Below are 17,206 nucleotides of genomic sequence, written 5' to 3' on the forward strand. Positions count from 1 at the left end.
GTAGTATGTCACCACATGCCCATGTGTAAGCATTTCAGGAGGTTACAAATTCATTATGTTTTGAAACAGAGTTTCAAAACTCACAATACAAGTGCATGTATACTGTAACACACCATTATTTATAGCAACAGAGCATATGAATATTGCATTCTACTATATATAAAATGTACAGAAATTGTATGTACATTGCAGAGCTACTTAACCAGTATATTCACTAAAAGTAAATTCAAAACTAAGTCGACAACACAACACACAAAACTAGGAAAATCTGGTTTTGTAACTGTCTGGGGATAAACAGTTAGTTGCCATTGACTTAAAATCTTAATAAATACAATTTCTATTGCTTTACACAGAGCAGTCGCCACATGCCCATGTGTAAGCACTGCAACCCTTATCAGGAGGGCTGACTGACAGGCAGCTCACGTGGAAGATCCTCCGGCATACCTTGCACCTCTCCATCCTTCCCAGACGCCCAACGTGTTGGCAGTGGCAGACCAGTGAGATTTGGTGTGCCTTGGTTGGACCGACCCTCCATCTGCGGCTGGTCAGACGCGGAAACGGCGTGAGTTTCCCTTGTTTGAAGCACATCTCCAAATGGCTCCTCATCTTCATGTCGTCATACACAACCCTGCTCACGTCTTGCCCCTCTGCGATGTCCACTGCCCAGGCGATGGCGAACAGCCCACTATCGTTCTCATCCCATTGGCGCTGTACCTCCGGTACCAAGACGGCCAGGACATTTGTTTCCTGGTCAACAAACGCGGCGTAGGACTGGCAAAGCTGGATCTGCAGAGACTTGCTCATGGCGACACCAAGGCTGTCAAACAGACACACTTGTCCGTCTGTGTAAGACGACAGCACCCAGTGCATGCTACCACTACCGCTGTGGTGGATCTGTAGCCCCTTCCCGGTCAGCTTGGCAAACCCCACGTCATAGAGTCCGATGGTGGGGTCTTCCAGCCCTTGGAGTGTAGGGTACTGGCGGTGGAGCAGGCGCTGCGCAGCTTGGATGTGGTTGTACGTCAGCATCTTGCCTACTGTCAGAACCATATTGTCCTCCAAATGTTGACTTTCGACACACTCTTTACTTGGCGCTGGTTCTCCATCTCCAAGATGCCCCCCTGTGATGTCTGTAGCTGTGAGAGTGGCCTGGGAGGCGGGGTGGATCACAATGTCTGGTAAGTCTCCTCTAGGAGCGCGAAGTTCCTCACTTCCATCCTTGGAGACATTCCTGATCGGTGGGACAAAATCTGGTTCTGTAGGAAGTTCAGACTCCTCCATCCTGTATTGAGATAGGATACCAACAAAAACACATTGAAGATGTTTGAGTCTGTAGATACGTTTTAGAATTAAAAATCTTTTCAGCATGCAGTGCCTGGAAACGGATGGATTGGCTGCAAAAATCCCAATGCGGTCATTCACGGTCACCATTGCTTGTAACCGTGCATGCTGATGTCAATGAGGCCAAACTACCTTAATTTTATGGATGACATCCACACGCGCATTCATTCTCGACTGTTCTGAAAAAAAGATGTGGCCACTTGTCACCATAGCATCCCTGATAGAAACAGACTTGTATTCTTGCTAGATGATCAGGTCTTCAGGGTAAGGAGCACATGGCTAGGACATGGGGCCACAGTGCCCTCGGGCCCCTCTTTAAACATAAATGGCAAACCAACCCTAGGAAAGATTGGCTTGATGTTTAGTCCTGTGGTTTGACAGCGTTTTTGTTTGCTGTATTTTGTTTTCACCAACGCGCATTATTTGGGGTCTCCAGAGGGTGTCATCCATAAAATTAAGTCAGTGTGGCCTTAGCAATGAACTTAAGATTTTGAAACACCGGAAAATTAAAGTTTCAGGACGCTTAGGATGAGCTGAGGCATAAGGTTCAAACATGGTTATCCCCATAGGCCTTCGGGAACATGGCGTGTCAGTCCAACGGGCCACCCGTCTCGACACAAGAAGACGGTCAAATCTCTCCCGGGACGCTGCAAGACAGTAGCGGGCAGAAAAGGTAAAAGTAAAGGAAGACAACAGGGAAGATCCACTCCATGCTTCTGACAGGAACTCTTACTCGCCTGCAGTTGAAAAGGGACTGTCTCTTCAGCCACAGCCTCTCAACCTTAATCTCAACCTCAATAAGGCTATCGTGGAGCCTGTCAACGGAGTTCTCCCCTGTGCAGATTCAAGTACATCCATCAATTTGGAGTTAAACACAACAAAGATAAACATTTGCTCTCTAAGCAGACGTTGATGGGAAGACTGTTACCTCCTTATCCTACTTGAACTTGAACTTTATTGCACGACATTTGTACACGGTACAATGTAAGGCAACAGCGCCGTTTTCTCTCCGATGGTGTCAGTGGAAGAAAAAGTGAAGCCAATCTTCCCCACCAACTTCTACTTGTAGACTAATGAAAATCAAACGGTCAGCAAAAAAGGATCTATGTGGTAGCGCTTGTCAGTGCTACTTACTAACGCAATTAAGATTTGTGGTGCGGCATTACCTGTTAGTTGCGCTTGATGAAGCCCGAACAAAGACGTAAATCGCTCCCATAACCCTTGGAGGAAGTACCGGTCCTCTTCAGACATGTCGTGGTTCCGCACATCGGGGAGTGCGCTGTTGATGATCGCCACAGCGATGTTCATCAGCACCAGGTAGACGAGGCACATGAATGTTAAAAAGAAGATTGGGCCGAGGAAGGGGTTTTCATCAAACAGCTCTCTATAATCAAACAGTCCAAGAGACATCTGGAACAATGTTGAGTAGGACAAGCTGATGGCCCTGAAAGGAGAAATCGTTTCTTTGTCAAAACGTTTTATCATGTTGTTTGCATGTTTCTTTTCATGACCGGTAGATTTCCGTATTGCATAATACATCAGTTTTGTACAGTTACAGCTGGTACAAGCTGCGAAAGACCAGACTGATAGGTGGGACCGAGGATGGGGTTTTCTTCCAACAGCTCTTTGTAATCAAAGAATCCAAGAAATATATCTGGACTCAAGTGCGTAATACAAAGGTGCGGTGGGTTTCTGCCCAAGGTATTGCTCTCTTCGAACCCGGAACCTCCAGCTTAACTTTTTCCCATCAGAAAGGTCGTTTCCAACCAGACCAGGATCTTGCCCAGACTTTGAACCCAGAATCTTTAAATCCAAAATGAAGTCAAAGCCAAGCTGCCACCCTTGTCATTTCTGGTCATTACAAATTACCAACCTGTAGGCCGTTACGGTGGTACCAAACATGAGAAAACCGCTCATGCCAAATCCTGAGAAGAAGAGGAAGAAGTAGAGGATGAAGGCAGAGAACTCCACCGCCATTCCCCGGAACACGGACATCAGCTTGGCGAGGAACGGGTCGAACCTCAACAGCCTCAGCATCTTCATGATGTTGAGAAAGACGAGGAAAGACAAGAACCATCCATACATCAGGTTTATGTCCACAAGCGATTTGATGTATTGGAGTTGATCTGGACAAAATCAAAAGAACAGTGCATTATTAGAACTGTATCACACAAAAATATATCACTGATGATTTAACAAAATTCAACAACATTAGCGTAGGATGGGCTAAGTAGAATGTGAAGTGGATACTATTAGGTAATCTCCAAGCAGATCCTGCGGTAGCATAAGATATGACTCCCTTTGGCCAGCTGTACTCCTTCGCCAGCTTTGATACTATCTTATGCCACTGGTAAATCTGCCTGGAGATTAGTGGCACACCTTTCCCTTGATGCACAGCCGCCAGAGCCATGGAACTGTAGCCTCTATTAGATCCGTACAAGGCAATGACTGTAAAGGCCAAGATGAAGTTGACGATTTCGACAACATTCCATGGCTCCTTCAGGTAGGCCCAGCCAGCTGCGCGCGCAGTTTTCGCCTCTTTCCACAGCGAGTAGAGGAGAATGGTGACGTAAATGATTTCCAGCAAGACGTAGATGTATCCGATTGTACCAGGCTGCTGACGAAGTCGGAAGGTGTGCAGGTGACGATGGGAAAACACTCCAGATACCTCGCTGAATTCAAACATCACCGTCAGCGATGTGAACAGATCCAGGTTTCCGTTGTAGAGCAGCACTTCCAAAATGACGGCCCTAGTCTGCCCGTCGATCCAGCCGTTGGAATTTAGCTCTGCTAGGATGCTGCGCATCTCGTCTGCTGATTTTCCTAGCTGCAGACTGAAGCCGTCTCCCCAGTAGTGCGATTTCAAACCAAAGACTGGTTTGATGGCGTAACCGCTGAGGCGGTGGCTCCATCCAGGGGCTTCTGATGCTACCTCCGACATATTTGTGACCCTTTTCCATCCCCTCTCAAACGCTCCGGTCTCCTTCGTCTTTTCATCATACGCTACTGAACATTTATCAGAAAAGTTCCGCATTGCTGCAGGAACCGTGCACAGCCCTGGGATGACAGTAGAAAGTAAAAAAAAAACGTAAATATAATTCATGTATCTTCCTGTTAATTCCTCTATTTTCGCATTAGTATTTTTAGAATATTTTAAGATAAAAAGTAAGTAAATATTCGGTAACGATGTCTTCCGTGAAGTGTTTAACCCACCTTGCTTTACTCGGGATTGGATCAGGCTAGGTGGGGAGACCAGGACTGACTGCATGTCAGCTGTGAAGCCCTGCTCCCACCAGCGGGGCTTGTCGTCATTGTAGGAAGTCTCCGGGTAGAAGCTCTGCAGAGCGACTTCCTCCAGCCAAGCCCAGAAGGTAAGAGGGTCTGTCACCTTAGGTAGAATAAAGAGAGAAGAAAATATGAGATGCAGTGATTAACAATAGTACTACGATGTTATATAGAAATACATAACATTTAGATTCTTTTCCATTAGTCTAGTTTAAAATTCTGTACAGTTTAGTCTTTTTTTTCTGACCATAACGTCACCCTCTACAACTTCACAACTTCTCTCGTAAGAATACCGTGGTCTGCTTACAGCGTCAGTATGGGACACAAAGCTATTAGCTGCACTCTGTGTCTGATGGAAGGCCGGAGTCGTGTTTTGGTGTGCGTTTGTGATCGTTATGATGAGCAGGAGGAACGCAGAAAACCGCACGATGACCCAAAGGACGTCTCCGATTTTCCTGTCTCTGTCTCGCTTCCGTCGCGCTTCCTTAACGTTCGCAAGGGACATCTGAGAAAGCCTTTCCATTTTCTTCTTGATGCGAAATCGACCACCTTTGTAAAAAGATATAATAGAATTTTTAGCCGAAGACTATATATTAAGTGAAACATGACACGTATTGGGTCAATCGGTCGCCTTTTGCTGACGATGCTTCTACTGACAAAAAACAACAGATAAAAGCAACAGATGTTGTTTGAAACGTCTGACCGTTTCCAAAATCATATCCATTTGCTTTGGGCGTATCTTATTACCTGGATGTCTAACCTTCATGGACGATGCGTTAATTGTAACCTGGACGATGGACCTTACACATGGTCTTGTGACAAATTCAAATCCAACAAATTATGATCGTACCGGATGGATGTCACTGTTACATCATATTATCATCACAGTATACTAGTATCACTTACCATCAAAACCTTCTCGCTTTTGTGACGTCACAGTGCTGTCCCCTATGGAAACGGTGTCCCCCTCGTTTTCAAACATCTTCTTCGCGGTATGGCTTTTGAAAATGGATGAAAAGATGATTGCGAGAAGCACCACCTGTAACGTTAAAAGTTAAGATTTGAGCAATCTTGAATTATGAATATATCGGCGTCTTGTCAGGTTTGTAAAACCCTTTACGATGAATCATGTTAGTATATACAGATCCTTTCGGAGAGACCAAAAAATCAGAATAAGATCTTGTTTTCTCTATAGTAGAACGTCAGATAAAATTAGCTCTAACGTGTGGAAGACCGGTGAAACTTAGTAGCGGGTTGAAATAACATTATAATAAAAGTAAAGGCAAGAATACATTGCGCATTGGTGTTGACAACGAGGAAGTGACAAGACATAAATTGTTTGTCGAAATTACAATTATTTGATCGAAATAAAGACCGCAATGCTTTAAGGGATTCACAGACGAAGATGCAACATTCGCCAACCGTAGCCCATAGAATCACAATAAAGATGCTACGGTGTTGATGTGTTCAAAAATTTGTATTTTCCCAGAACCAGAACATCATATATATAGGCCGCATAGAATGGAATTTGTCATCACGAACTACAGTAGGGGAATCTTCGTTGGATAGTTTTAAAGAGCGGTTGCAGATAAATGTGCAAAAGCCAGGTGTGACGGTGCCACATAGTAATATAACCAGCTGCTGCCGTGCCGTGTACCTGCGAAGCTGGTGTGTTACGCCGAAGGGCGGTTATACCGGCTACATAGATACAGATGCAGATACGGTTTGAGGCATTCTGTTTTCTAAATCATCAGAGTAAACTAAGTTTTGTCGTCACCTTTGCTGGTTGCAGGAGGATCATGTCCGCCAGGAAGGATATGAAGAACGAAGACAGCCACCACTCGGACTTTTCCTTGCCCCACTCCAGACTGTACAACACGATGAAGATAGCTGACCCCACAACAGACAGCACCACCAGCACCCAGGCCACGTACTTACACCAGTGCGGCAGGCCCTTGGCTGGTTTCTGCTGCGCGGGTGCCTCAGCTGGGTCGCCCGTCTCCACGTCTCTGACCCGCCGGTCGCCCTTGTTGCTGGGTCGGCTGAACTGGAACAGCAGGACTATGACTATGATGGCGGGGAGGCAGATGATGCCAGTCATGAATCCCGTGTAGACTGTGTTCAGGGTGAAAGAGAACGGGCCAAAGCTGACGGCCTGCACAATCTGGGTCTCCGCTTCATCGTTCAGCCACATGGCGCTGGACACCATGGACAAGGTGAGGAAACTCAGGCAGCAGCCGATCCTCTCGCTCCGGGTAAACGTACTTTCTGCAGAAGAATTGGACATGTGAACCGAATATATCTATTTCTGAAACGGTAAATATTTTGGTATGATGGTAGGGGTAGAGAATGGGGTACGGAGTTTCTCGAACAGACTTCGTAGCCCCTGCTTCGCCTCTTGAGTCAGTTACTATTTGCCTAAGCGTGATGTCTCTGACTTTTGGAGAAGAGATGCTGCTGACATGATCGTAGTTCGGTCCCAAAAGTGGTCAATGGCCTTGCACTGAGTAAACTCAGTGAAAAAAATACAAGTCTGGCAAATCTTACCTTCAGGCATAACAGCGACGGACAAGAAGAGGTGTTCCTCTGCCATATTACTCCGCAGACTTGCCGGGAACAGGAACCCGAAGGATCGCAGGTCCTGCTCAGTGGCAACAGGAAAGGTCTTCGCGATTTGGCCATCTCCACGGTCGGCCGCCAGCCACTCGCCACAGAAGAAATAGGACCTGAAGTTCCAAAATTACAAGACAATCCCTTTGTTAGCTTGAAGGTTCAGAGATCGGTGGTATACCTTACATTTTGATAATTACCGGTGATAATTATTAATTGATGTGTAAACCGGATTGTATATCCATATCGGACAACCGTAAGATAGTCTCTCTTCAAGATATCACAAGAGCCCTGTTCAAAATCTGATTAATCTTCATTACAACAATATTGACAATGCGTCTTTTATTTTGTATCTTCATCTTTCAGCCACGGCAATGTCAGAACTCACATTTTATGGGTGGTGAGATCCTGCACTGCTGCTCTGTCCACGTGCCACGATGCACGGCTCCCCTCCCCACTGTTGTCGTGCATGAGCTGCAGCAGCTCCACGTTGCCCAGCTGTTCTGCTGTGCTGAAGGTCAGCGTCACCTGGCTGCCTGGGGTAAAAACCTAAACAGCAGCAAAAATAGAACCTGTTAGTACCTGCCGTTGAACGTAAGAACGTGTTCAGGGCGCGGTCACATAGGTCGTGCGATCATTGTAGGATTTTCAAGCAGGCCGTGACAGAACCAACCACCGACATGGTTCCAAAATAGCATTTTGTGTACCAAAACAAATTCACGTGTCTTAGTGGTAAATGTGGAGATGTTGACACATTGGCGTACCAAATCCGTCGGTGTCTTTGCCTCCATTAGCCGTGAGGCTCGGTGGGCGTCACTCCACCGTCATGGGGCAGGGGCATCGAGTATCGAACTCGGGACCTACTGGTTCCGATTCCAACGCTCTAGCCGTTGCGCCACACAGACCCCTGAGCTTGGCAGGAGATGTACATTTTTTATACTCCAAAGTGGCCGAAGTTAGCTATCGTACGACAATCGCACGACCTATGTGACGCAAATAATTTGATGCCCACCTTCTCTGTGATGTTGACCACTCTCACACCGGAGGTTGCTACATCTCCGCACAGATTAAAGGCAACGTTGGACTCGGTCCCAGCGTGCTTAGCGGTGCCTGTCCAAAGATGGAGACGGTACCGAAAATCGCTCTGCAGGTCGTCCAGTTTGATTGAAGGGTTTTTCTGTAGTGATACGTTTAGAAACTGAACATTTAGAATGTATACCTAAGTTAATCTGTGTATGTCCCAGTTATGTATGTGTCCAGACCGTGGTCTGTGTGTGATTTTTACACTGGTAAAATAAATAAACGAAATGAAATAACTACATGCATAAATATCTAATAGACGACACCATGGTAACATTGTCAACAATGCCTGCGTACCTTCTTTTTTCTTCTTAGGTCAAAGATCTTTGTTATGACCAACGTGAGCAAAAAGAGGCAGAACACCACGAAGATGGTTGTCAAAACTGCGCCGTTGTCACGTAGGTCACTAAGCATTAATGCCCCGAAGTTGACCGTGTCCGGCGGTGTGGCGAAGTCACTTCCAAAGGCCGTCAGATGGTTGCAGTGACAGATGGTGCTGGCAATGGTGGATTTATCATCGATCTAAAGGTTAGGCAGAAATTTTGCATCTTCAGAATGATGGGTCATATACAGCCACATACGTCACAGGTAATCAACTTTATGTCGGATAAGACATCCAAAACCATCATAATAATTCAGCCCTCACAACACCAGTTTGCTAAGGAAATGTTGACAAACAGCTACATACCGGATATACGTGTATAACGATATCCATACCGGATATAGGTATATACCGAATATAACGACCGTCTGTACCCACCGTGCAGCCGTCTGGTTTCCAGGCTCTCTGGGTCTCGCTCCAGAAAACGCAGCTCAGACGGGCCCACTGGATCTCGTAGGCGTACAAGTCCTTGGTGTGTACATTCCTTTCTTCGGGTCTGTCACTGATGTCGCATTTGGTCGCCGGTCCTGAAAAGAATACAAAATGTATATCACCCAAATCTACTGTCAAAATATTTGTGAATTACTGTTTTGAAAATTCACAAGCGACGAAATATTCTCGTGAAGAGACTTTGTTAAACATTGAGGACTAAATTGAAATCTAATGTGTTTGATTTTAATATCGTTTTTCTAGCCTGACTAAAATCGCGCTCCTGGCGGCCAGCCTTACAGTTGCAACTAGACCTAGGAGGGGGTCATTAACCCCAGCCAGCGAGAGATTGCGTAAACTTCTGGCTATCGTGTTCCAACGACCAATTGTCGAGAAGAACGCAAAAGTGTCATCACTAAAAAGGCATTAATTAACCTTCAGACTGTGAAACAGTTGTAGTAAACTGTATTATAGACTAGAGTTGCTTCACGTCTTAAGAATGATGTCAAAACAGAAAAGCTCACCAAGAACTTGGACTTTGACGTGATAATCCACCGGATCTGCCTTTCCTTTGATGAACAGTTTGGCCTCTGTCCTGTCCGTGTCGTCACCACTTAGAGTTTCCATCAAGGAACACTCCTCGGGTAGAACGTACGTCTCCATGGACACGTCGTAGTTTTGATCATCAGGGCGGCCGCCGTACCTACCTGACACGCCGTACACCACGCTTGTGTTCAGCGGGGTGATTCTGACCAGCCATCCTTCTGCGGTGTTGTTGAGGTTTAGTAAATGGTAGCTTGAAGTTTCGTTTCCAGAGACAGGGAAGGTGATGTTTTTTGCCGTTGGCTTGTTTCCGGACTTGCCTGGAATTGTTATTTTGAAGTCTTCAGTGAGGTTGCTGAAGACCAACGGTTTGTAGTTTTTCCGGCGAAGCGTAAGCTCTATGACGGAGGAGCGTGCCTGGTAGTACCCGCGACCTCTGGGGAATGGGTTCTGTTGGTACTCTATGAACTGAAAGATAAAGAAAACAATTGTTTAGCTAAGAATAATGGTGGTTCTGTAGCGAAAAGCCAAAGTGGGAGAGTAGAAAGATTATTGAATGAATGAACTTTATTGTACGACATTTCTGCATGGTGTAATGTGATGCAACAATGATGAATCAATCTATATTATGATACTCGTCTCGTCTTAGGTCTATCACTAACGGGAATATGGGCGTAAATTGCGTATTGACATACGGTGATATACAAATCAAACGTTTCAGTCTGTTGCAATACGTTATCTCTTTTTTAGAGCGTTACATAATGTATTGGCCTAAATACGTAGATATGGAGTCGGGACATGACAAAAGTAGATTGAAAATACATGTGTTTGCCTTTGGCAAGGGTGTACTAGATTTACATATCTTCTTCTTCCTTACTGCCTAGCCACTTTGCAGAGATTAACGGCATGTGATCATATTCATTAATTTTTGTCTATCTACAGTACAGGTGGGACATGTTATTAGAAAATTATTCATCTTCAACATCTTGACATGGAGGATGAATGCGTACCATCACAGTGACGTTGTGAGGCGGGTGTTCCGGGAAAAGTGCCGTTTGGGATGGCAACTGGAATGCCCCAACCTCCGTCTGCATCACCTGATTCCCAGACTTGGAGCCGAAAATCTTCTGTGCTCGCATCGTAACGCCGGCCCTGCTGATGGTCACCGGCGCGTCTCCAGGCCGCATGGGGTCGGTGATGGCGTTGAACAGACTATCCAGGACCTGGCGGCTTTTCTGGACAACGACTTGTCTCTAAAATTGATAGAAATGTCAAGTCATAGTCATTAGCCATTGATACCTGAAATAGTGTATTTGCACTTCGTTCCCGGAGGCTAACTGTAAGTATAAAGTAGAAACATAAGGGGCATACATGTGACAACGGACAGCGACAAACATTTTGTAAAGAGACTAATCAAATATTAATGTTGGCTATATCCAGTCAGGTTGGGGTTGACGTCTTTTTTGGAGGCAGACGAGGACGAAAAGCCCGATTTTTTTTTTCTTCAATTTTTTGGTTCTCTGATTTTATTTTTTCCGCTCGTCCGTGAATGTGGGAATGTTTGAATGTCACGACGACATGCGCTTACAATGAGCTTCTTTAGATGTGATCAAATGAACGATTTGATGAACAGGAGATTAGAATAAATATTGAAGTCTTACTAATTTACATAAATAAACTAACGGGAAATAAATGGCACGGGCTGAAGGGGACGAAGTAAAACATAGAATAAACACCAAAGGCTTATTTTAACCTCAGCTCGCTGTTCTTCTTCCTCTTCTTTTGCCTTTTCAGCTCGCTCCTCTGGGGAGATATGATCGTCCTGTACTGGATCGAACTTGGGATTCCCGGCATTCTCTTCGGCAGCTTCCTCTGGTGCGTTAAGCAGGTTAGCGACGGACTCCACCAGAGCTGCCAAATGAACCAAGGAAAGGTTTTTCACAAGGCATAAACATTTCTATGTACCCCGCCAGAGCTGTCAAAGGAATTGGGAAGACAGTTATAAACCTTACTATGCACCAACGGACTCCATCAGAGCTGCCAAAAGATCCAAGAAAGGCTTTGCACAAGTTATAAACATTACTATGTACAAACGAACCCCGCCAGAGCTGTCAAAGGAACCGGGAAAGCTGGTATCTAATTCCTAAACATTACAGTAACTATGGACCAAAGGTCTCTACCGGAGCTGTCAAATGAATCAAGAAAGCTTTTATCTAAATCATAAACACTACTGTGCACCGACGGACTCCACAGGAGCTTTAAAAGAACCGGGAAAACTGCCATGCAAGTCAGAAACATGACAAGGTACCAACGGTACCAACATGAAGTAGACAGACCATTAGATAAGTCACCTAAGGTGGGTTGACAAGAGCGTAAACATTCTAGTCCGCATGAGGTCCGTATGGAAGCCTTAGCCTCTACCAGGCTCCAAAGGACGCTGAAAAAATAGAAATTGGACAAATGTAGTCAGATGATAAGCCAGCGGAGTTAGCTGGTCTCCTCTTGCATGTTATTTGTCTATATTTGTCCAATTTCTAATATTTTTCTAGCGGCCTGTGGAGCCTGGAAGTGGTTAAGACTTCCATACGGGCCTCATACGGACTCTAATTATACGCACGTGTGAACCTGGCTTTACATCGGTCGTGATCGGTGCAAAGTACGCTGGCGAATAATTCTAACGAAAGAAAATAATTGAACTAGCTCTAGACTGGACAATGAAGAGAATCCCCCCGCAGAAATGACGTAGGTAAAAATGATGTACTTACATCCTCCCACAGACTCGACGGTCAACGGGTCAGACATGTCCAGCTTGCCCAGTTTGCTGGTAATGGACTTCAGAATATCTAGCGCAGTGTTCTGTTGCAAGTCATAAAGACATAACCGTTTAACTTAGTTAAGTTAAAAAGCTGCAACTTATTGCATGTAATGTTTCTGTTTGCCCCTATACAGGCTTGCACAATTAACGAAATGATTCAATGTAGCAAATTACTTTCTTATATGAAATAAACGAGTCAAATGTAACTTCTGCTAGAGACGGAAATAATCAAGATAAAATGTGTGGAAAGCATGTTTTTACCCTTAAGTCGTGGCCTTGTGGAATGTTGGTGCATGAGGTAATAACGTGTGATGTTAATTCGGAGATGATTTGCAGATTGTCCGATGCCTGGGTCCTACCCGTTTCAGATCTCAATCTTTCAAGTGCCTTACTGCATGTCTACAACAACGAATCACAAGAATATGAATGATTCATAGTCAGTGCAAACTCAACAGTTCACTCCTACGGTTTATAATAAAGAATCTAGTATACTCACAGCAGAAACGCTACTATAGCAACTGGATATATTCTGTAAGCGCTTACGTGTTCTTCTACCTCTGCCTTTCGTTTGTGTCACTGGCGAAAGGTAGAGGATTCTACCTGAAACGTCTGACCGTTAACAAAATCTATCGTAATGTTTGGGTAACTTTTATCTTATCATAATTTATGGATGTCTAACCTTTGAGCATCGACAAAGAGTTCAATCCAACAATGGAAGGTTTCAAGATACTGTACTGACATTTAAGTTCGCAGGAATTTAATTTCGCGGTAGCGGGAATAGAGGACTTTTCGCGGTGGTTTTAAGTTCTTGCACTAATGCACTGTAGTCTCTTAATGCCATGGAAAATATTCGCGGTAATTCTAAATTCGAGGTGAAGAGGCCACCGCGAAAACCGCGAACATACAACCACCGCGAACATTTCCGCATTAAGTACCCAAACATCGCTTACCTGTGACTTTTCCTCGGCAGATGATGTAGGCTTCTCCGACTCATCAACACCTCCATCGTCATCGGCGTTATTCTAATTTGAAAAAATAATTTCACTATACATACATGAAATAGTCTCTTAATATCAAATATTCTCAACCAAGAAGGCATGTATACGTATATAGTGTAAATGCTTATAGCATCCTAGCTACCTATTGTCCACTTACAAGAAAAGGACATTTTTAATCAATCTTGTTGGGTAGTCCCTTCAGTTAAAAAAATTGATTTTCCAAGGGAACCGTACGTGCAAATTGAGGATCTTTACATTTACTTGAACTTAGTACTGGCTTACACAATGGCCGGTTGTGTTTGCGGCGAATATGTATGACGTAAGTACATGATGCTACTAACCTGAGCCAGCATCTGAATCACGTCCTGCGGATTGGAGGAGATGACGTCACCGTAAATGCTGTTCAGGCTATGGATATTTAGTGGTGCCTAATAATCGGGAAAGAACATCAGCAAACTTTTCACAATTTTTCATCAATTTCATCCCACTCGTAATAATGACATTATTTTTGCTTTTTTTAGATTGACACCAACCAAGAAACACACTCGACACCATAATTTATTGACGATGAATCTGTAATATCCGCTACCCATCTTGTAACGACCCATGTATCAATATTCAGAGAAGTTTTTCTTTACAAAAATATTCGAATAAGTCTGTAGATAACGCTAACACCAGATTGTGTAGCGCAAACCTGTTCTTCTGGCGTTGTCCTGCTACCTTCTGGCGATGTCGTGCTGGTTGGCTTGGTTTCTGTATAGCAAAGACAAAAGAATCCTGTCACATACAATGCGCAACCAAAGCTGAACTTTACTTAATTGTTACTCTTACTAATTGCGGCGATTTTACGTATAGCGATGCTTTGGGACAAGAGATGCGGTGCTTTGATCAAGGGGCCAGTCCCTGGCCTAGGCACTTACTAGTAGGCAAGTAGGCAGGATGCTTTGGGTTGAAAAGATTAGATACTTCCGGAATATTCTAGGGAATATTCAGTGACCGGACCTGAAATGCTATAACACACGTGTAAATATAGTCAAGAAAACAATCTGTCCATACGAAGCACATGTACAGAGAATTGAAATGGAAAGGTCATCTACCAAAACTATCATGCAAGGAACCATCCAGGGAGGAAGAAAGAGGAATAGGAAACGGGAAAGATGCATGATGTAATGACAGACATGGCTCTCAGTAAAACGTTGAATTAGAAAATTAAAAGGGGTGGAGGATAGATAAGGTGAGAATGTCTTTATATGTTCTAGAAACCCTTACCCTCCGGATGCGTGCTTCCTTCAGGTGCAGCAGTTTTTATTGGGTCGAAGAAGTCGTAGTCCGGATACTGGTCTTCATCTAATGGGTCTTCCACTGAGCAAGAATGATTCATCAGTCAAATGCACCCATTTTTCATCACAAAATTATAAATGATATGCTTGACACGATGTGTTCATCGAAACTTATGTCTCTCACGTGAATATTGTTGAATTGCTTGTAAATGTGTCACTGAAGTGCATACGTTTGCATATGGTATATATATATATATACACACACACACACATATATATATATATATATATGTATATATAATATGTGTGAGTGTGTGTGTGTGTGTGCGTGTGTGTTTCTCCTAATATATGAGAGCACGAATCAAGTGAGTCTTGACAGATATGACTAGTGTTAATATGTTAACACCCGTATCTGTCATTTTGCCAGCGGATATTTGTCTCTGTCGCGACGTGTACAAATGTAAATTTTCCTTGGCAACGATAGGACAGTAATGTTAATGCACCTGCACGAATGATATGGTTAAATTCTATGATTTTGAAACATTCGCACCCTAAAACTTCACGTTACCGTGATCTAGTGGTCCAAGGACCCGCGTCGTTTCCGTTGTATCTGCTGGTATAGTTGACGTTAGTAGGCTGAAGAAGAAAGTCATCAGACTTGTTTGGTTGGGTGGAGCAGCTGAAGTTAGCAACATCCCTGTGAGAAAATAAACATGAATATAAATCTCTTTAGAGTGCTACGTTCACCCGTCTACTTTAAAGTGCATCATGATGGGGGCTGCAAGCAAATATTTGGTAGACATACACGACGTGTTTCAGATACGGAAATCTTTTAATGATCTAAACACTAGTATAAGTGCCCCAATGAAGGTTAGACATCCAGGTAATAAGATACGCCCCAAAGCAGTTACTCAAGCAACTGGATATGAGTTTGGAAACGGTCAGAAGTTTCAGATAGCATCCACTATCTTTCGTCAGTGACATTAAAGTAATGGGAAAAAATTAAAGTAATACGCCATGTACTCACCAGTCATGTTATACCCGACTAGAGGTGCACTCTCTCGGTAACCTCCGATGGTGATGATCTCCACCTTGTACATTACTCCTGGCAGAAGTCCCTCGATCAAAGCTGATCTATTCCCCGGGTCCGGGGAGGGGATGAGTTGTTCTTTGGCCTCCCCCTGTCCGTACATGACGCGGTATCCGGTCACGGTCGCATTAGGAGGCACCCAGGTGAACCCCAGCGAGGACTCGGTCACTTTGACGAACCGAAGATCAGTAGAGGAGCTCATCTCTGAAAATGTACAATCAAAATTAGTGGTCAATTCAATTGAGAAAAAGTTTGGACTTGATATCAACTTAATTTTTCTGATCTTTTGTAGTATGTTACGTATGATAGTGACACGGATTTTTTGTTATTAATCTGCGGACCGGAATACCTACGGCGATTTTGAAATTTAAGTTATTAGGATGTAGATCTTTGATTTAATATGATCATTGTAAAGTACTTATAATTTTTAGTGTAAAGTGTTTACTTATCTATTTATTACCCCGTGACAACACCCCCCCCCCAACACACACACACTGGACCTCTAGTAAGAGCTGCTAAGGCGACAAGGCTATCCAGTTTAGATAAAGGATATTGATTGATTGATTGATTGATTGTGCACAGTACATTCTTATCGTCTAAAGTAGTACCATACAAATAACTTTTCAGAGCAAAATCTATTCCTCTCAGATTGTGGGTGTGACCCAACATTTAGCCATCTAAAGTCATTATAGTAAAAAGGCGTTTTAAGGTTTATGTATTTGAGGTCTTGATTTTAGTTGTCTATGATCACTTGTAACAACGCTCTCCATACCTGTGGATGCGTGTATCACCGCCGCCTCGCTCTGTGACCGCCATCCAGCCGACAAGAACATCGACGTCACACCGACGACGTAATCCGAGTCCGGTGACAGATCCAACACCAGAAGTGATGTCTGATTCGTGGTTTGATTGACAGCTGTTGTCAGGTCTAATCTTGACACCACAACACGGTATCCATAGAGGTCAGGGTCTGGGGACTGAGACCACGTGATCCTGAATCCTTTATCCGTGACGTCAGAAATGGCCATGTCGATTGGCGGTTCCATGGCTGTGGAAAAAACAAATTTACTGAGTCACGTGTTCTATCTGCATAACGTGACGTCACGACAGCAGTGGAATGTTCATTCCTTGACAAAGACTGGTGCTGTTCCGTCGAAAATTTGGGTGAGTCCAATTTTTGTGTTGGATATTACAGTTTAACACAGTGTAGCACAGTGGTAGTGTATTCGGCCCGTGACCGAGAGGTCGCCGGTTCGAATCCGCCTGCCGTGTTGCCGGTCTTGTGCCCTTGGGAAAGGCACTTTACACGACTTTCCTCACTTTACTCAAGTGAAAATGAGTCGTCCCTCGGAT

At 44.2% G+C, this 17,206-nt stretch overlaps 1 protein-coding gene across 1 annotated transcript; it reads right to left on the bottom strand.

Annotated features, from left to right (window-relative positions):
- Positions 1-307: 307 nt before the first annotated feature.
- Positions 308-16,881, bottom strand: LOC118407136 (polycystic kidney disease protein 1-like 2). Its single transcript, XM_035807557.1, has 25 exons — positions 16,626-16,881; positions 15,791-16,057; positions 15,332-15,460; positions 14,753-14,845; positions 14,178-14,236; positions 13,825-13,911; positions 13,436-13,507; positions 12,747-12,884; positions 12,436-12,526; positions 11,424-11,581; positions 10,681-10,923; positions 9,652-10,138; positions 9,077-9,225; positions 8,614-8,838; positions 8,177-8,413; positions 7,625-7,785; positions 7,174-7,352; positions 6,404-6,894; positions 5,533-5,665; positions 4,934-5,175; positions 4,555-4,729; positions 3,721-4,398; positions 3,215-3,467; positions 2,508-2,785; positions 308-1,282 (listed from the first exon to the last, which is right to left on the bottom strand). Exons 1-25 carry the CDS (start codon positions 16,879-16,881, stop codon positions 1,167-1,169), a joined length of 5,397 nt encoding a protein of 1,798 aa, XP_035663450.1. The 3' UTR covers positions 308-1,166.
- Positions 16,882-17,206: the final 325 nt, after the last annotated feature.

Source organism: Branchiostoma floridae, chromosome 19 (genome assembly GCF_000003815.2).
Source record: "Branchiostoma floridae strain S238N-H82 chromosome 19, Bfl_VNyyK, whole genome shotgun sequence".
Classification (NCBI taxonomy): domain Eukaryota; kingdom Metazoa; phylum Chordata; class Leptocardii; order Amphioxiformes; family Branchiostomatidae; genus Branchiostoma; species Branchiostoma floridae.

What these genes read in the sequence shown, in the direction of transcription:
- LOC118407136 (XM_035807557.1), bottom strand. Translation starts at nt 16,881, where the DNA reads ATGGCCATTTCTGACGTCACGGATAAAGGATTCAGGATCACGTGGTCT. An exon ending in CGTCGCTGTTATGCCTGAAG is followed by an intron (nt 6,895 to 7,173) that starts GTAAGATTTGCC and finishes ATTCTTCTGCAG; the next exon opens with AAAGTACGTTTACCCGGAGC. An exon ending in CCAATCCCGAGTAAAGCAAG is followed by an intron (nt 4,399 to 4,554) that starts GTGGGTTAAACA and finishes CTGTCATCCCAG; the next exon opens with GGCTGTGCACGGTTCCTGCA.